Source organism: Pleurodeles waltl, chromosome 3_1 (genome assembly GCF_031143425.1).
Source record: "Pleurodeles waltl isolate 20211129_DDA chromosome 3_1, aPleWal1.hap1.20221129, whole genome shotgun sequence".
Lineage (NCBI taxonomy): Eukaryota > Metazoa > Chordata > Amphibia > Caudata > Salamandridae > Pleurodeles > Pleurodeles waltl.
The window spans coordinates 1,556,917,212-1,556,938,536 of NC_090440.1; the positions used below are offsets into that span (position 1 = coordinate 1,556,917,212).

The 21,325-nt window shown below is 43.6% G+C and overlaps 1 protein-coding gene across 1 annotated transcript in view; it reads left to right on the forward strand.

Annotated features, from left to right (window-relative positions):
• CYTIP (cytohesin 1 interacting protein) overlaps window positions 1-21,325 on the forward strand; it is a 153,517-nt gene that overhangs the window by 74,239 nt on the left and 57,953 nt on the right. The window contains exon 3 of the mRNA XM_069221537.1: window positions 17,010-17,064. Coding sequence (XP_069077638.1) covers window positions 17,010-17,064 — 55 coding nt within the window. The remainder of the gene's footprint in view (window positions 1-17,009; window positions 17,065-21,325) is intronic.

Below are 21,325 nucleotides of genomic sequence, written 5' to 3' on the forward strand. Positions count from 1 at the left end.
TGGGTCGGGTAGCTGGAGGGGGTTTGGGAGTGGAGGAAGAGGTGGTGGTAGTAGGAGGTGTACATTTGGTGACTTTGGGTGCAGGTGCATGCGCTGGAGGCTGTTGTGAGGTGGATGGCTGTTGGGTGGGTGTGTGGCTGCGTTTGTGTATCTTCGTGGGGGGCGTCACAGACACACTGGGAGAGGACACAGGGGACGTCTGAATGGTAGTGGGGGTGGTGACTACACGTGAGTGGGGTGTGCTGGTGGGTGTGCTGGTGTGGGACGTAGTGGCTGTAGAGGTAGTGCATGCAGGTGTGAGTGTAGACGAGACTGGGAGGTAGGATGGAGACGACGAGGAGGGGGACACAGTGGAGGAAGTGGATGTTGGTGTGTCTGCATGTGTGTGTTGCTTGCGTGAGTGCCTGTGGGATGTGTGGTGCTTATGTTTGCCTGAGCTTCCCTTGTGTGGTGAGGTGTGTGCAGGCTGGTCTGATGGTGTGCTTGGGATAGGCAGAGGTACAGGGGATTGAGTCTGGGTGGAGGAAGTTGGAGGGGGGAGGCTAGAGACGGGGACCATGGCTGCCATCAGTGCTGAGGCCAGAGTTTGAAAAGCTCGCTTAAGGGCCGCCTGACCAGAATGAATGCCCTCCAGGAATGCATTAGTTTGTTGCAACTGCCTTTCTACACCCTGGATGGAATTCAAAATGGTAGACTGCCCAACAGTGAGATACCTGAGGAGGTTAATGGCCTCCTCACTGAGGGCAGCAGGGGTGACTGGGGCCAGGGCTGAGGTACCTGGGGCGAAGGTGATGCCCACCCTCCTGGGTGAGCGGGTACGGGGCGAAGGCTGAGGGGCTGCTGGGAGGGCGGTGCTGGTAGGGGGGGTGGCAGCTGTACCTGTAGATGCGGTGGGCACAGATGTTGCCACCACCACAAGGGAGCTCCCATCAGAGGACGAGTCAGTGTCGCTGGTGTCAGCTCCTGTCCCTGCCGTGGAGCTCCCCTCGCCCTCCGTCCCACTGGTGGATTCCGAGTCCGTAGTCTCGCCCTCCAGGGCCATGTGGGATGCAGCTCCCTCCTGCTCCAGTGCCACTGCTCCTCCGCCTGATGATGCTAATGCACACAGGAACAGGAAGACCACAAAAGGGGGGGCGGCAGAAGAAAGACATGTTGAGTGCATGGATTACCCGTACCGTTGGCAGACAAGACAGCCACCTTCCTCCCTGAAGCCCAAATACTGTCCCTCCTGCATGCGCTGGGTCTCCTGAAACTTGGCCAGTACCGTTACCATTGTCTCCTGGGAGTGGTGGTATGCTCCCATGATGAAGGAGAGGGCCTCGTGGAGAGTGGGTTCCCTTGGTCTGTCCTCCCCCTGTCGCACGGCAGCCCTCCCAGTTCCTCTGTGTTCCTGGGCCTCCGTCCCCTGGACCGTGTGCCCACTGCCACTGCCCCCAGGTCCTTGTTGTTGTTGGGGTGGTGGGTTATCCTGGGTTCCCTGTAATGGTGGACACACAGCTGATTGACGTGCCCTGGGGACGGAGGTATGGGCCCGCTGGGTGGGTGCTATTCCGGTGTTTCCAAAGGGGGGAAGGTCTGTGGTGGCCTGTGCCTGTGTGAGGGGAACCGACTGTCCCGAGGTCCCCGATTGTCCGGGCTGGTCATCTAGATCCAGTTGGACAGAGCTGCTGTCATCACTGTGGGCCTCTTCTGTGGGTGGAGTGGACATGTCTGGACCCTCCTGTCTGGTGACGTTGGGTAGGGGTCCTGCATGGGTGGAAAGGCTTGATTATTGCATCTGTGTGTGCCATGGTGTGCAATGGGTGGGTGACCGTGTACCCCAGTGCTGTCATTCCTGTGTGGGAGCTTGTGTGATGATGGTTTAGGTGGGTGTATGGCTATGTGCAGTGTGCATGCTTCGGTGATGGGTGTCCATGCTTTGTTGTTGCATGCAGGGCTTGGTGTTGGGATGGGTGGTTTGTGATATTGGTACATTTGTGCGGAGTTGGTGTGATGGGGTGAGGGCGAGGGTGGGGGTATGTGATAGCATGCAGGTAGGGTGGAGGATGTAATAATAAAGCTTTGACTGACCAGAGTCCATTCCTCCAGCTACTCCTGCGAGGCCCTCAGGATGCAGAATCGCCAAGACCTGCTCCTCCCATGTTGTTAGTTGTGGGGGAGGAGGTGGGGGTCCGCCGCCAGTCCGCTGAACCGCCAGGTGGTGTCTTGAGACCACGGAACACACCTTCCCCCGTAGGTCGTTCCACCTTTTCCTGATGTCCTCCCGATTTCTTGGGTGTTGTCCCACTGCGTTGACCCTGTCCACTATTCTTCACCATAGCTCCATCTTCCTTGCAATTGAGGTGTGCTGCACCTGTGATCTGAATAGCTGTGGCTCTACCCGGACGATTTCCTCCACCATGACCCTGAGCTCCTCCTCCGAGAACCTGGGGTGTCTTTGCCGTGCCATGGGGTGGTGTAGGTGATGTGTCGGGTGGAGTGTGTCGTGATAAGTGTGGTGATATGTAGTGGTGTGTGTGTGTGAAGTGCGTGGAAGTTGTGTGGGTGATGGTGTTATGTGCCTGTGGATGCTTTTGTACTTGCTGATGGTGTCTCTCTCTGGCCTTCTTTCTGTATTTTTTGTTGCGGGGGTTTGTGGGTGATGTGGGTGTGTGTTTTATATTTTAATGGGTGTGTGGGAGTGGTGTGTGTATGTGTCTCAAGTGTGTGTATTTTGAATCGTCCAATGTGGGGATGTTTTGTAGAAGTGTGTGTATTTTGAGCGCAGCGGTGTGTACCGCCAATGGAATACCGCGGTTGAAAGACCGCCGCGTGGATTCGTGTGTCATGATAGTGTGGGTGTATTTCTGTTGGCATGATGGTGGAGGTTTTGTTATCACCAGTTTATCACTGACCTTTGGTGTGGCGGACTTGTATGGGTTTCTGAATTTTGGCGGATTCCGAGATGTGGGTCATAATAGCTGTGGTGGAATTCTGCGGCGGTGTTTTGGCGGTCTTCTGCACGGCGGTAAGCGGCTTTTACCACCAATGTTGTAATGAGGGCCTAAGTTCTTTGAAAAAACTCATTAGTATATTCTACCTGTATCACGCAAAACAAATCATTTTACATGAGAACACAAACAAGGACACATTTGCATTGTAGATATGGGGTCAGCGCCTGCTGAAATAAACAAAGACAGGTGACATAAACCACAATGGCAACCACACCTTAGCCATTTTAAAATGAAGGTCCGTATTAGCTATAATCAATCTAAATGTGAGCAACACACAGTAATTATATTTTGCACCTCCATGTGTTAATGTCAATCTAAATGCAAGCTTTTAATTATGAAAAATCACCTTCAGAGGTTTGGTGGGGTTGCATTTTCTTCTGTGGGGTGACTCCTGTCATTTATGTTTTACATGTAAGTACTCTGGCATAGGACATTCATGAGGAACAAACCCTAAAGTAACCCTGTTACATACAAATAAACATGCTCTCATGAATGAGCACCCCAAAAAGATTTGCAATAAACACCAACTATTTTCCCAAGAAATGAGTTTTGAAGCATAACAGCATTAGAAATGTCCTCCCTTTATCTCCCTAGGCCAACCTCTAATATTTTGCTGTAAGGTTCATGGAAAATTTCTGGACTTACCCCTTGGTCCATGGGCATTTAGGAGCGAGCATGGCAAAATATACATCTTTACTCCCAATATTACATTATTGCCTATTTCATTATCTTATCATCCAACCTGAGTCATGGGTTACATGGTTTCTCTATTTTTAGTTGTTTACATAGCTGTGGAATATTTGCATGCATCACAGCCAAATTTCAGGACAGATTAGAAGTGATCCTGATTAGAGTTTCCATTCTACAACACCAATACCAAACACTCACCTGCATTCATAACTTGTATTGTATAGCCAGAAGTGGAAAAGCCCTCTATCTGATTATTTCATATTGTTTTACTGTGTAGCCAATGTGTGAGAAATTATTATCTTAGTGTGCCAGGGCAGTCTGAAGATACTGGGTGCGTTCCAATTCTAACAGCTGGCAGCTTTCACTTATGGTGTCCTGGGGCCCCTTTATTACAGATCTCCAAAGAGGAAATCAGTAGCTATTTTAGCACTTGACCCTCAGGATAGCGAGGCAGAGTAGTCACAGGTTTACTCAAGGGAGGGGCAATGGGTAGGGATTCAGATCTCAACAATGTAAAAAATATAATTTAATAATTTGCTGCCTAATTTGACCTTTTTACTTTCGAAATCAACAAATGAACAAATACTTTACAACACACAAAGCAAAACACTTCACACAAAATTACAAGGATGTACCTGTGGCAAATGGGAATGCCACTGGCTCTAAAGGGTCTCACAGGTGAAAGTGGGGTGCACAACAATGAAAGATCACATAGGTGAAATACCCCTTAAATGTAACCTAGACTGCTATGACAGAGGCAAGGATAAGAGTTTGTGACCCAGCAAGCCATAACTGTTTGAACCTCAGTATTCTGTATGTGCTTAACACAGGAAGTAGAATACATAAATAAAAAGTCAGGCCTATTGGTTTTGTCAGCGGTGCCACTGTATAATTAATTAGTAGAACATAAACCCACCCAGACTCAATGAAACATTTCAACAATAGAAAAACATTTCAAATGGTAACATAAATAATTTCTGATTTGTATTCTTATTGTGAATATGCCTGTCGTAAAATAACAAACTAAAGTCTCCTAGGGTCATTCTTTCAGTGCACTCAGGAAATGTATGGTGTAGACATTTGTAGAAATGTAGAGCATTTATGTAGTCACCTATCCCTTTTTCCCTTTCGTGGTATCCCCAGGTACCCAAAGAAACACCCTTCTTGTGTGCTGTTGCTTCTGGAATACCACAACAAGCAAATGTTTATGCCAGCCCAGAGACCACTGGGGCACTCTTCCAGGCCCTCAATGCTGCCTTTGAACAGCCTTATGTGACCATGGGCAGCACATTTTTATTTGTGAGGTTTTCTCACCAGTATTTCACTCAAGTGCCCTGCCCTCTTCTGGGGCACCTGCAACCTCAGAGAAGTGGACCACAAGGGATCCCCAAAGCCCTCATGTTCCAGGTCGGTCCCCTCCCACATGGAACTTCTTCATCAATGCCAGCAGGGGCGTCAGCATTCTTATATCCTCCTGCCTCACCCTTCAAACTCCTGCATGGTGAGGTCAGATGTAGGAGTAGGGTAGAAAGAAGCACAAGAGCTCACTTTGACAACGGGGGGAGCCCTAGGACTCAAGGAACCTACAAGCCAGTTTCTGAGGTTTCCCTGGCAGACAAGAAACCTGGTGCCTGATCCACACTTGTAACTGGGGCCCAAGTTAAAACGGAGCTTGATGCACTTTGGCTTCAATGGTCCCTTGGGGGATCCACAGTTCATGAGATCTCTCAAAAAAAAACTCTCACAGCCCACTAGGTATCTCCCTCCTGCAGTGGGTGTCGTCAGTCTATTGGCATTTACAAGAATTGTTTTCCAAGTGCCGCGCACTAGTGGTAATGGGACAGTCTGATAAATCTGGCATTTTTCTTTGTTTCCTTTTTGTTTTTTCTTTTCTTCATTTTCTGTTCTTTTGTTCCATATTGTAAATTATTTACATCACATGCACTGTATTTTATAATTGGTAACGTTATTCTAGAAGCCCATCTGTGTGTGTGTGTGTCCCGCTTTCTCATTCAATCACATTCAATACATATCTTGAATTATTTTTATTTTCTTCAAACTGAGAGCAATCCATATTACCAAAGGTAATGATTTTAAATGGCTGGTAGTAGCTGTTGCTTAAAACGGCAATACTAGACAACTTTGCCACTTCCCTCCTCAATTTAATGATTAGCGTGTTAATTTCCACACTGTAGCATCTGTTTCCTCCTGTGGTATTTTCCCCATGTGGTTCTTAAAGAGGTTGGAAGTTGTATTATTTTATAGCAATAGGAAACTGGTGTTTGTTAGGGCAAAGGACTATTGTTACATTGCTGAAGGTCTTTATCTACGTCAATTAAAATAATCTCTAGGGATGAAACATGCATTAACCCTTTTGGTGTGGGCGTCGGGCAGTCCACTACCTCCCTGGTGCGGGCCATGACCAGTGGCCGATACCAGGGAGGGGGTTAAAAAAAATTCTCTGGTGGGTTGCACCGGAGGATTGTTTTTATTTATAAAACCCCTGGGAGACACAGAAGAGCTTCAGTGTCTCCCCCCACCCCTCCCCCCCACCTGGCCCTTTGTAACATCAGCTTGTTACATTCGGGAAGGCTTTGTTGAAAGGGGAGATTCTCCCCTTTCAAACGAGGCCTTCCTGAAAGGAAACACCTTCCCCTCATTCCCCCGGGGCATATATATATTTTTTAAATTAAGGGGTTAAAAAGTGCATTTTTTTTTTTTGATGAAATTGACAGGGGGTTCACCCGTGGGCAGGGCGCCCCCTGTGGGGGCTATGTCTTTTTTGAATAGTTGTATGGTTTTCTTGGGGGCCACTATTGCCCCCAGGAAAACCATACAGCTATTAAAAAAATATAGATCTATATTAAGACATATCTATATATAGATATGTCTATTTATTTATATGTAGATATGTCTATATATATAGATATGTATGGATATATATTGTATGGATATATATTTATATATCTATAGATAGATATATAAATATAGATATGTATATATGTATGCAAACATATCTATCTATCTATCTATCTATCTATCTATCTATCTATCTATCTATCTATCTATCTATCTATTTCTCTCTCTCTCTCTCTCTCTCTATATATATATATACATATATATATATATATCACTTTTGTCAATGGTGTGTGGTTTGTCTGGGGGCTGTGATAGGCCTCCAGGAAAAGCGCACCCACATATAAAAGTGATCTCTTTTTATATATATATATTCGCCACCAGATGCAGCTTGCATCTTCAAAGCAATGCACATACTTCAACTGATGCGTTTTAACTGTAGCTTTTAGGCAGCAATAAAAAAGTCAAGGAACTCTTGTGATTATGTTTCTGCTAGAAAGGGATCTGACTTTTGTCTAGTGGCAGTTTTGATGCCATAAAGTAGCGCAGAAGGTTTATATGCCTACTGCAAAGATCACATCTGTATTTTATGTAAATAGCTGAGAGGATTAATAAAGCCAGCCATTTCCTGCTCTATAATACAAATGAAATGTACATGCGAGGGGGGCTATGGAGAGATAAAGGGCACTTTTGCTGGGTGTTAGTGATGGAATCCGAGGAGGAGGTCATGGGAGTGGGAGCACCAATAATGAATGTTGGTCTGGACGTCAGTGGCGCTTAAGACTGTGACGATTGGTATGTGACAAGGTGAAGTAATAGTGAGTCTTTTTTGTTTTATTGAGTGTCTTGAGAGAACGTGCTGATTGAGGGAAGAAGCAGAGGTAAAGTGACCGACTTTTACTGTTGCACGCATCTCACACACACACCCACCAGCAATTTTATGACTGTCTATGTAGGCTAGTGTTTTAGAGTGACAGTTTAGCCAGTAGCATAGATGGCGTCTGGTTGGATGGCTGCTGCTCAAGCTCTAACTCGGGTTATAGAGGACAGCTCTGACGTAGGATCAGAGACTGAGACAGCAGATGCTAATGCACAATCTAAGAGATAGGGCAATAACGCAGACTCAGGGAGTGATTTTTCGGACAATTCCTCTTCCAGTGATTCTGAGGTAGGTGATGAAGACAGTCCTGCTGTCCCTTCGCAAGCACAGCCTGTGCAGCGGGACAATAGTGGGTTAGCCCGTCCCAGAGGGCAGGTACATGTGGTGACAAGCACAGAGAGAGTGCTCTCGTGGGAGCTTCTCAGTTTAGTTCAGTCCCAAATTCCACCACCCATATCGTATTGTGGAGACATCAAAATTATCTATCACAAATTACCTATCACAAAACAACCTGATTTTGTAAGGCAGGTACCTGCGTTTGTGGTCCGGGGCTCGGCGGCCATATAGGAAAACCTACCAAACCCAGACATTTCTGGAAACTACATACTTGGGGGAGTCCACAGAGGTGTGACTTGAGTGGATTCCCCAAAGTTTTCTTACCCACAATACCCTGCAAAGGTGAAATGTTGAATAAAAACTACATTTGTTCTTGCATTTCTGTCACACAAACTACAGGAATATGCTGGGATCCACAAAATTCCTACCACCCAGTGTTTCCCCACCTGTCCTGATAAAAATGCTACCCCACTTGAGTGCCGGTTCCTAGTGCCTGCGTCAGGAATGGATTACTACAGGGTCAACAGTTGCCCTCATGTAAGGAGTAACATTGACCATTGTGTGATTCATTTCTGACATGGGCACTAGGTCTACCCACACAAGTGAGGTACCATTTTTATCGGCAGACTTTGGGGAATGCTGGGTAGAAGGACATTTGTGGCTCCTCTCAGATTCCAGAACTTTCTATCACCGAAATGTGAGGATATTTTTTTTGCCACATTTGTAGGTTTGCAAAGGATTCTGGTTAACAGAATGTGGTGAGAGTCCCAAACATCACCCCATCCTGGAGTCCTCTAGGTGTCTAGTTTTCAGAAATGTCCAGGTTTGCTAAATTTCCCTAGGTGCCGGCTGAGCTAGAGGCCAAAATCCACAGTTCGTTACTTTGCAAAAACAGGTCAGTTTTCTTTTGGAAAATGTGATGTGTTCACGATGTGTTTTGGGGCATTTCCTGAAACGGGCAGTAGGCCTACCCACACAAGTGAGGTACCTTTTTTAGAGGCAGACTTCGGGGAATGCTGGGTGGAAGGAAGTTTGTGGCTCCTCTCAGATTCCAGAACTTTGCAGCACTGAAATCGGAGGAAAGGTGTTTTTTGCCAGAATCTGAGGTTTGTAAAGGATTCTGGGTAACAGAACCTGGTGAGAGCCCCAAATGTCACCCCGTCCTGGCTTCCCCTCGGTGACTAGTTTTCAAAAATACACAGATTTGGTAGATTTCCCTAGGTGCCGGCTGACCTAGAGGCCAAAATCCACAGCTAAAAACACATTAGGTCTACCCACACAAGTGAGGTACCATTAATATTGGGAGACTTGAGGGAACACAGAATAGAAGAATAAGCATTATTACCCCTTGTCTTTCTCTACATTTTGTCCTTCCAAATGTAAGGCAGTGTGTAAAAAAGAAGTCTATTTATGAAATGCCCTGTAATTCACATGCTAGCCTGGGGGCCCTGGAATTTAGAGATGTGTAAATAACCACTGCTCCTCAACACCTTATCTTGTTCCCATTTTGGAAATACAAAGGTTTCCTTGACACCTATTTTTAAATCTTTATATTTCACCAAATGATTTTCTGTATACCCGGTATACAAAGAAAACACATTGCAAAGTATAGCTCATTTATTGGCTCTGCGTACCTAGCGTTTTGATGAACCTACAAGCCATATATTTCCCGCAAACAGAAGAGTCCAGCAGATGCAATGATAAATTGCTTTAAAAAATCTGCCGTAGTTGGAAAAAGTTATAGAAGAAACCGTGGATAGAAATGGCTGTTTTTTACCTAAATTTCAATATTGTTTTATGTCAGCTGTTATTTTCTGTATGAAAACCTTCTAGGATCTACACAAATGACCCCTTGCTGAGTTCGAAATTTTGTCTACTATTCACAAATGTTTGGCTGTCTTGGAAGCAGCATTGGTTTCACACCCATTTCTGTCACTAACTGGAAAGAGACTAAGGGCCAGATGTAGCAAGATAGCAAATTGCGACTTGCAATTTGCGAGTCCGTGTGACTCGCAAATTGCAAGTCGCAATTTGCTATGCAGAACGGTGTCTCAGACACCGTCTGCGAGTCGCTATGGGGTCGCCAAGACCCACCTCATTAATATTAGTGAGGTGGGTCGCAAATTGCGGCCCCATAGTGACTATGGGCATTCACGGGTATGGAGGCCTGCTGTAGTCAGCAGACCTCCATGTCCGTGACTGCTTTTAAATAAAGCAGTTTTTTTTTTCCAAGTGTAGCCCGTTTTCCTTAAAGGAAAACCAGCTGCACTTAGAAAAAAAAAAAAAACCTTTTGTTTCTGATTTTTTTCAGGGCAGGTAGTGGTCCCTTGGACCACTACCTGCTCTGAAAAAATAATTTGGGGTCCATTCACAAAGGGGAATTGGTCCCATGGGGACCCCTTCCCGTTTGCGAGTGGGTTACCATCCACTTCAAGTGGATGGTAACTGCGGCTCCATTTGCGACCGCGTACGCAATCGCAAATGGAGTTGCATACCACTGCGACTCGCAAATAGGAAGGGAACACCCCTTCCTATTTGCGACTCTGAAATGCATTTTGCGAGTCGGTTCCAACTCGCAAAATGCATTTCTGCATAGCAAACACACGTTTGCGACTCTCAAATGGTTTGCTACATCTGGCCCTAAAAGCACAAAAATAGTAAAAATGGGGTATGTCCCATTAAAATGCCAAAATTGTGTTGAAAACTCTGGTGATCTGATGCAAGTCTGTCTGTTCCTGACAACTGGGAAGTTGGTGAATTTAGCACAGCAAATCCTTTGTTGATGCCATTTTCAGGGAAAAAACTACATGCTTTCTTCCACAGCCCTTTTGCCCATTTTTCTGAAAAAAACTAAATTTTTGCTGTATTTTGGCTAATTTCTTGGTCTCCTCTAGAAGAACCCACAAACTCTGGGTACCTTTAGAAACCCTGGGATGTTGGGAAAAAAGGACGCCAATTTGGCATTGATAGCTTACGTGGACAAAAAGTAACGAAGGCCTAAGTACAAACTACCCTAAATAACCAAAAAAGGGCTCAGCAGTGGAGGTGGAAAAGGCCCAGCAGCTAAGGGGTTAAACACATGATGAAAAAGAAGAAAGTACACAGCCATCTAAAATAACATTGTCATACAGCAGGTCAATCATCTAAATAGCCTTTCATGAGAAAAGCACTAGCGGAGTTGGGTTTAAGATGTGTTTCAGACACCAGTAGTTTATTAGACATCTGGGTTGACAATACTCATTGTAAGTTCCCTGAAGGCCTGCATAGTCTCAAATAGGACTTGCTCAATTAGAAAATGGGTTCATAAGATGAAAGGCGAGCACTTTCCATGCTACTGTGATGATGTATAGTTGGGAGGACTACAGGCTCCCATGGGATATCATTTTGGACTTTAAATGTACGGTTACAAATGGAATGAGGAGGATGACTATTGAATTCATTTGAATGGTACTTACAAAGAGCTTAATTGATATAGCAAGTGTTTCATTTTACTAATGCAGTTTTTGCATTCTATTCACATCCTCATAACTAAGTTTTGAGTATAGAGTATATATTAATAATAAACTTGTATCAACTTAGAGTTGAGATGGATCACATACATGTATGTGATCATTTTCAGTCCTGAGATAGATTTAATAGAACCAGTCTTAAGCTTCATTGAGGATAAATTTGACTTGTTGGGGTAGCTGTGAAACTATTAAGATGACTGTGAACCAGATTTATTATAACCACTCAAGATACCTACACTGATTTTCCCTATGTAAATATTCGAAAATGTTACATACCTCATGTGTTATTTTCTGTTAACAGGTGAAAGATCTAAGACCATGACGGCTAAATTTTATTTTATGATCATAGATGAACCTGGTAATTAGAAATATCAGGTATTGAAATTGATCTTGATTGCTATTCATTAATTTCAGCTATGGCATCTCAATGAAATTATTAAATGCTGACAGCACTTCACAAATCTATCAGCATTCATATAGTAAAAGATAGATACTTATCCAGGGTTAAACATAAACTTTAATGGGAAGACGTTGTAATCAACTCCATCCCTGGCTCCTGAAATACCATATGGACCAGAACTCAAAGGTATAACCTTCTGAAAATGCGATATAGTCTCTCTTCTTTTTGATAAATCATTCTTGATGGATATATTAGTGTTTACACACTTGTTCACGGAGAGATTGCGGCATCTAAATTGTAATTACATGCACAAATAATTTGATTAATGTGTATATTGTCACGGTTCGAATTCACAATGCTTACAAATGGATTAGACAAGATAAAATTACAGAGAGGTGGCATTCTCAGGTGTGGATGCCTTGCAAAGTAGATTTGTATAGCACATTTGTATAATACATTATTACATTCATTCAAGAACAGAAGAAAGAACATCTCAAAAATTGGTGGACATGGTATAGGGAAAGGATTTATTTATGATACAAATATGTTCTATATGAACAGAAGTGCTAATGCGTTTTTTCTAAACATACAAATGTTTATCTGTTATGTTGAAGATGAATCATTGCTGTTAGACCTGACAGCCTTTGGGTGGTCACCCCTAACTTTTTGCCTGCCTCCCACCACTTTTTTACATTGTTTTTGCTGATTTTAGGACCAGTGATAAAGTGCATATGTTCTCTCCCTTAAAACATGGTGACATTGGCTCATACCCAATTGGCCTATTTAAATTACTTATAAGTCCTTAGTAAAGTGCACTACATGTGCCCGGGCCTGTAAATTAAATGCTACTAGTGGGCCTGCAGCACTGATTGTGCCACCCACATAATTAGCCCATTAACCATGTCTCAGGCCTGCCATTGAAAGACCTGTGTGTGCAGTTTCACTGCCAGTTCGACTTGGCAGTACATAGGGCAGGGTGCTATGTAGAGAAAAGGCAGGACATGTACCTGTGTAGTTTATATGTCCTGGTAGGGTAAAACTCCTGAATTCATTTAACACTGCTGTGAGGCCTGCTCCTTTTATGGGCTAGCATTAGGGCTACCCCCATATACTGTTTGGGTGGTAGATTCTGATCTAATAGGAGTAACAAGGTCATGTTTAGTATGGCCAAAATGGTAATACACAATCCTGCTGATTGATGAGGTTGAATTTAATATTAATATTTTAGGAATGCCACTTTTAGAAACTGAGCATTTATCTGCACTTAAATCCTTCTGTGCCTCACAATTCACGTCTGGCTAGGCTAGTTGACAGCTCCCTTGTGCATTTCACTCAGACATCCCCAAACACAGGATGCTCAGTCACACCTGCACACTTCTGCATAATGAATGGGTCTTCCTGGGCTGGGAGGGTGGAGGACCTGACACTCACATGTCAAAGGATAGTGGCCTGCCCTCACACAATGGACTGCAAAACCCCCTCCAGCGAGCCTGGCAGACAGGATAGAAATGAAAGGGGACCTTGTGTGCTTCTAAGCCACTCTTTGAAGTCTCCTCAACTTCAAACCCACATTTGGATATTTAAACCGGGTCTCTGACCCTACCAACTCAGACACTTCTTGACAAGATGCCTCCTGGGAAAGAAACTCTGAACCAGAACCTGCAACCTGCCAAGAGAACCTGCCTGGCTGCCCAAATGACTCACCTGACTGCTTTCTGTAAAGGACTGCTGCCTTGCTGTTGCCCTGCTGCCCTCTGGCTCTGCTGAGAAGTGCTCTCTAAAGGCTTGGATTGAGCTTGCCTCCTGTTTTCTGAAGTCTCAGGGCCAAAAAGACTTCATCTCTGCAAAGAACTCCTTGTGCCGCGAAAATTGACGTACAACCTTCCAGAATCGATGCACAGCCTGCCCTGGGGTGAGAAAATCACTGCATCGCCGAACTGCAATGATGCAGGCCGGCTCCCCGAATGGAGATCCACGCAGCAGCAGCACTGCGACTGGAACATTGACGTACGGCCCACCGGATCAACGCATTGATGAGCTGGAACGATGCAGCCTGATGTCCTGCAAGAGGAATCGATACAGCACACTCCTCGCAACAGAAATTTCCACGCATTGCCCACCAGCTCAGCATAGCTCCTGTGACTTCGTGCTGCATGCTCAGGATTTCTCTGCATCATCCCTGGGGTGTCCAAATACCCCGCAACCCAACGAGAATCCAAGCCTGCAATGGAAAAACATTGATGCATCGTCTGTGTGCGCCTGGAGAAACCGATGCACATCTCCCCATTTTCTACGCATCTCCTCCCCTGCGGTCCTGTGCGGATAATTTAGACGCCAATCAGGTACTTTGTGTTTGCAAGAGACACTTATTGCTTTTTAAGAATTAAAGACTCTATCATTACAAAAGTGATATCTCAACTTATATTTATGAAATCTTGATCGTTGTGACGTTAATCTACATTTTATTTTTCTAAACCTGTGTGGTGGATTTTTTCATGGGACACTGTGTTATTGCATGATTTATTGCAGAAATACTTTACACATTACTTTGTAAGTTAAGTCTGAATGCTCAGTGCCAAGCTACCAGAGGGTGGGCACAGGATAATTTGGATTGTGTGTGACTTGCCCTGACTAGAGTGAGGGTCCTCGCTTGGATAGGGAGTAACTTGACTGCCAATCAAAGACCCAATTTCTAACAATTACGTACGGACATAAGCAGTCCAGGAAATCTTCAATTGTTGCAGTAAACTCACAAGAGTAAAACATTTTGGGGCATATTTACGAGGGCTTTTTGAAGTTTGTCAAGCAGTACTCCAGTATTACTCCGGTACCCACTATTACATGCCTTTGTGAATTGGCCACCCAAAATTCTGAAATTGAAATAAAATGGGAATCTTCGGTCAATATTTACAATACAATTAAAGCACAGAAAAAAAGGGCTGTGCCTTTTTGCACTTTCATTGCTAGGAAATTAGACGTTTTGGGCCGAGAAACAAAGGCATGTAAGAGTACATAAAAAGTAAACCTTTAGTACTACAACCCGTAATCATATATGCTTTTGTGGATTGGCCAGTTTTTTTTTTAATTGGGCATTTTAACTCTAGGTGAATCCCTTGATGATATGTTTCACCTTGAGGAATCTCATAAACAAATTATGTTTAATTTTCAGACCTAAAAAGCACTTGAATTCGTGGTACCTCATTGCTGTTGACATTGGAGCTAATAATATTTAATGGGCGTTGCATGTACAACTAAAAGGATAGTTCAGCTGAAAACACCTTAACCATTACTGACATCTAGTCATTACTTCTATTTGGAAAGAGGTCTGATCAATGAATCATTCAGTATTGTGGAATAATATTTGTTTAATGTAGAACATTTGAAAAAAATCTGTCTAAAGACTAAACCTACTCAGATCTGGGCTCCTTTAGAAATCATTTTGAACAATAGTTGTCTGAGAGAATCTGGAAGTCTTTGCAAGTAGGTCTAAAAACCTTCATGGATTTTAGGAGAATAGCTCTGTCACTGGATTTTCAGTTCTGCTAACTGTTACCTTTATTCTAAATGTGTTCTGTGAGTCGACCTGGATGTCTGTATTGTATTTGTCCGTTGTCTGTTAATCCCTTACTCTATTGATAATGTTGGTTTTTCCATGTATGGAAAATGCAACCTTTGTCATATTGATCTTTTTGTGGGATAGGCTAATAACTAGTCTTACAAAGCTTAACTAGATTTTAGCTATATTCTTTGAGGTTTAGTAGTGTACTTTGCTGCCACAGGTTGCAATTTTCCTCTCTATTTTCGTTATGCCATTGTTCCACATATAGATTCAGTTAAGTAGCATATATAGATTGTTTAAAATGTATTGTTAGCTTCTAAAGAGAACAAAAAGTGGTACATCCAATGCACATTTAGAAGTCATGGAAACAATAATATCCAAAAAAAAGAGCAATAAACATAATATACCATGCAACGTGTGCATTTGACACACAGATCTGCATTGCATTATTAGTACCAGCTGTAACCTACAACTATTTTGATCAGCCTTAATACAAGATATAAGTGCTAGATGTAGGGGCGGTTGAGCCAGGAGCGAATTTAGGAGCAGAAAGAATTAATGTACACATATGTGGGAAATGATGAAACCATTACGTCCTAATTCAGGGTGGTTTATCATCAGATTTAGATGTTATCTGACACAGGATAGTATCCCATTCCGTTAGTCCCACAGGAGGCTCATATAGCTCTTTTAAAGTTGTTCATGGTGCCAAAATCCCTAATATTTACTTAGGGATGTGGCTGTTGTTCTTAGTATTGTATCTGCAAGGATAACAATAAAACACGGAAAACACAGTTTGTCTGCACACATTCAGTTTGGAAACGTTTCAAAATATTTTCAAGATGGTTTCTGAATTTCATTTTTAAGTTAAATCATATCTTGAACGATAGAGTCCTACGCAACATTTTCAGGTGACGAGATATAAATATCAACTTGCTTTGAGGTGTGTTGGGAGCAAGAAGAATGTTTATGGTAATTCATGCAGATTATCAGAACACTTCAGTAAAAATATCGTGACCCTATTTTCAGCAAAGTGTGTTTCTGTTGTTTAGATTCAATGGAGAGCAGGGCAGGTTTAGCTGGTTATTTACTCTATCATAATTATCTTGGCTTGCAGTGAGCATCTAAGTGCAGTACATCACAAGTGGCCCTTCACACCATCAAATACAATGAGGTGGCATTTATTTTTAAAGAGTAGGCTTTGTTGCATTTTGTTGAAATTCCATTAAACCGTAAAGTGCTTCTTTTCTCTCACTCTTTTACACTTCTGTGCTCCTGTATACATGTCTATAATTTAAAAACCCTGGGCTCCGATAGTGGTTGGCCCGGAAAAGGATGAAATATTTAGAGGACCCATTATATTTCAACACCACAGGAATCAGAATAAGTATAAATAACTCCCAATTACAAGTATTGCCCAAACTCTTGAATATAATGTGGATTTGGATGATTACCACAATTTTGATACTTACCACTCATCAACAAATACACTGTTATTTAGTAGGCATTTCCATAATGAAACCCTTCCCCCGCCAACCCAAGTATGTTTTAGCATGTTTTACCTGCCAAAATTAACCAAGGGGAAAATGTCTCAAAAATATAAGTGTGATATTTATCACACAAATTGTTTTTTAGATATTAGTGGGAATATTCACACATATCGCAATTAATTGTGCCACCCATGAATATGGGCCTTTGCATTCATATGTACACCCATACACCAGGTATCTTTGTCAAGTCCAGGCACTGCTATTTTAATGTGTGAACTTTTTATTTGTCTTTGTAGGCGAATCCTGGTTTTGGCCAAACAGGATAATGAAGCATTTGGATTTGAAATTCAGGTAAGGATATGAACCCCCCAAAAAACATATTTCACATTGGATCCATTATTTTAACATTTTGCCAAATATAGATTTCCATGGCATTAGGAATAAAAGTAATGGTGGAAAATAATAATCACTATTAAGTCACTGAACTAGTGCAACAAACTGTATTAGATCCAACCTGAGATCATTAAGCATGATACATTAGTAGAGTCTTAACCACGTCCTCCAACATACTTTCAACACAACTTCCTTTGGACAAAATCACAAAGTGCATTTTGTGGTGCAACATTTAATACAAAATGCTATTCACAAAACTAAGGGGGTCATTCTGACCCTGGCGGCCGGTGGCCGCCAGGGCCACCGACCACGGGAGCACCGCCAACAGCCTGGCGGTGCCCCTTAGGGCATTCTGACCGCGGCGCTTTGGCCGCGGTCAGTGCAGGAAAACCGGCGGTCTCCCGCCGGTTTTCCGCTGCCCGTCAGAATCCTCCAAGGCGGCGCAGCATGCTGCGCCGCCTTGGGGATTCTGACACCCCCTACCGCCATCCTGTGGCGGTAGGGGGTGTCGCGGGCCCCTGGGGGTCCCTGCAGTGCCCATGCCAATGGCATGGGCACTGCAGGGGCCCCCGTAAGAGGGCCCCGCTTGTATTTCACTGTCTGCATAGCAGACAGTGAAATACGCGACGGGTGCAGTAGCACCCGTCGCACCTTCCCACTCCGCTGGCTCGATTACGAGCCGGCTTCATGGTGGGAAGGTCGTTTTCCCCTGGGCTGGCAGGTGGCCTTTTGAAGGCCGCCCGCCAGCCCAGGGGAAAACTCAAAATACCCGCCGCGGTCTTCCGACCGCGGTACGGTATTTTGGCGGCTCCCGCAGGGCGCGCGGTGACCGCGCCCGGCGGGAGTCAGAATGACCCCCTAAATGTGGAGCTTATGCCTCTGCCTCTCTTATCTATTCTCAGTGTGAAATGCTACGATCCAAGTGCAGCGTTCCGCATATAAGTATACGTTTTATTTGAAAATGTGGGAGGCACAGGGGGGATGGACAGAAAATGCGCTATTGCGAGGTGGCTGGAAAATGGGAAATAATTAAAGTGGAGGGGAATAGAGAGAGGTAAGGAGGGACTAAGGGAAGGTTAGGGAGGGATTTTAAAGAGAGACGTATGATCACCCTCAAAAAGAGTAAGGGCCTGATTACAAGTTTGGCGGATAGGGTACCACCGTCAAAACATCACTGGATTTACCGGCCGCCAACTTGACGATCTGCCTGCTGAATTATGATATTGGCAGGTTGCTGAATGAGAGACTACTGGAGTCCCACTGACTCCACCAGCAATTCGTCGACCACTTCAACGCCAGGATGCGGAAAGGCAGCTGTCAGAGGGCAGTAAAGACAAGGTTCCCGCTGTTCGGATTACAAAGTGCCTTTCCATTGAGCTGACTGTGATGGGGAGACCACGTGTCTAATTGAAGGAATGGGGTGCAAATTAACCGATTTCCTTCTTTTCCCTTCCGTCTCCGATGTGGACCCCTCTGTCCCGGGCCCCCCTTCACAGCAGCGACTTGACCCTGAAAAAAACAACCTTTTGGGGCCGAAATTCAGGTAAGTACATTTCACACTTTTCTCCCAATGACTTGACTGGGCACATATGGTCCGGACTCCAGTAATGGAAAAGTACTCATACAAGGTATTTTTTTCACATATGTCATGCATATGTGTACATTTTATGCTTATTTAGTCAAAATGTGCACACATGCATTGACACATGAAAAAGATTTTTTGAATTGCTGACCGCATCCCGCCTGCATCCCCCGCCGTCAGAAACACCACCACTGGACCACAGGTGCCCTCTGACAGCTGCTTTTCCCCAGGTGACATCTAAATGTGGCGGGTGAAAGACTGCCGAGTCCACTGAGTACTTGGGATCGCTGCCAGAGAGATCACCAAACTCATAATCAGGCTCTTGGTATTGACATACTGCACTTCTAAAGTTACTACAGACAAAAATAACACAGAACAGTGATAAATGAATCCAGTTCAGAGACGAAGTAAGCCCAGCAACACAAATGAACAACCACTGGTACTGCAAAATGCAATAGAAAGTAATGGTAAATTAAATTATTTAAAATAATTAAAGATAGAAATAATTCTAATTCTTTGTTTAACAAAATATATAAAAGTAGTAGATTTTTTAAATCAGAAAATAATTAATAACCTTATTCCCAATTTAAAATTAATGTAATAACACATTTTATTTCATATAATTAAATTAGTTTGAAATACTTCTAAAATCAGTTGTAATAATCATTAATACATAATGTATTGTTTTTAATTTAGTTAAAGATGTATTTTAAAATGCAGTTATTAGTGCTGCAGCATTATGTTTCTTTAGTTTTAAATTTAAAATACATGTATAAAATATATTTACATTAGCATTAATACACTTTTGTACTTTTCTGTATATTTTACCATAGGGAGACTGCATAGTCAGGGCGGAGTTCTCCATGTGTTAAAGCACAGGAAATTGTTCCCTTGTTTGTGCAGTGGTGGGAATTGTGAAGTTGGAGGTATTTACTACACCCAGTTATTATAGGGTGCAGTAAATACCTCAGCTTCTATTAGAATATGGCAGGTCATACCTATAAGAATTTAACAAGGGAAAAGGGTATGATGTATACTGTGCATTAATCACCAAAATGCTCATTTTATTCCCCAAAAGCTCAGAGTAGATGGTTTTTATCTCACCTGATAAACAACATACCCACTGTAAAATGAGGTGCTCTAAGTATCCCCTATTCCTCGGACAGGCTTGAAATCTGCTGGCAATTGAATTCTCATTAGGTAATCGTACAACAACTTGTAAAGGTAGGGCTAATCTAAAAAAGAAACACTTAATTCATTTTTACATAGTCAAATTCCAATTCCTTTCTAAATATAGTATTTAGCATTTCTTTACTTCTGAACCCTGAAAGCCACATGAGTTTGCATCTGTGCCATTGTCACCTTGTTTAAAACATAGCTGTTTGAAAGTGGATTATTGCTAAGGGCAGGTAAGTATGTACACTTAGCAATAGGCCACTAACCTCCACTTAGGTCCAGTTAGGTCTCAATAAATTAAACCCAGCTCAACCCTTGGTAGCTTGGCAACGAGCAACAAGGCAGAATTTAGGAGACAAATGTGTAAAGCACTTCGAAATTACAAATCAGTAAATAAGTAAAACACAAAACACAATAAAAATCCAACACCAATTTATATACATAGCTTATATGTTTATCTTTAAAATGGTCGCACCTCAACCAGAGCAGAGTCAAAGTTTAAGGCTCGACCGCGATGGAGCCTGGCTCGGCTCCAGCAAGCGGGAGGCCTCGTTTAAAAGTTTAGCTTAGGACTTAGTCATATTCTCGAAGATTTTCTTCAGAGGGACGAAGTCCCCAGTTCAATCTGACCTCCTGGAGCCTTTCCTCAGATACTCATCGTGGGAGCCCTCAGTGAAGATTTCTATGTTTGATTTTTCGTGATGAAAATCCTTCGACCAAGGAAAACCTGAATCTTGATCCGACGTCCCTGGAGGCCTCTAGGGATACACTGTGTGGGAGGTCTCAGTCAACTTTCAACGTTCGGATGTATTCACTTTTTCTGAGATTTTCTCAGTGGGACGAACCTGCAAGTCAGGCCAGGTCAAGGTTGAGGCAAGCCGGCTAGAGCTGCCGTGGCAGATCTGTCCCCCTTTATGGAGCTTTTTTCCCAAAAGTTTCCCAATCTTCTCCAAACTTCCAGAAGGCCTTCCAGAAGGCCTTTTAATGCTCTTTTGGAGTCCCCAGCTCACCCCAAGGTTCCAGAAGCTTTCAGTTTCTCCTTGAGGGTGCGGACTACAACTCCAAGAATGCACCTGGCTCAAACTCATAAATGGCCAGTGGACAGTGGTCAGCTGGTCAGTTTCCTCAGGATCTGAGGCAGGAGACTCTGGTTAGCAATCCTTTACCTGTAGCAAACAGAGAGACCCTTCTTGAACCAGATGAAGCCAGGCAAAGTCCTTCTTGTGGAGGAGCCCAAGTGTGCAGCTGGTGCAGTCCTTCAGAGTTCAGTGTACAGGTTCAGGTCAGAGGTCCAGCAGGGGAGTACTTCTTCTACTGATGTTCTTCCTTGTAGGGATTTGGTAGGAATCTGAGGTGTGGGTGCAGCTCTGCCATATTTGTCCTTGCTCCTAGGTAAAAAGACAGGGTGGTCCTGGTTCTCTAATCAGATGCAGGATCCTTTCCCCTGTGATGCCCACTTCC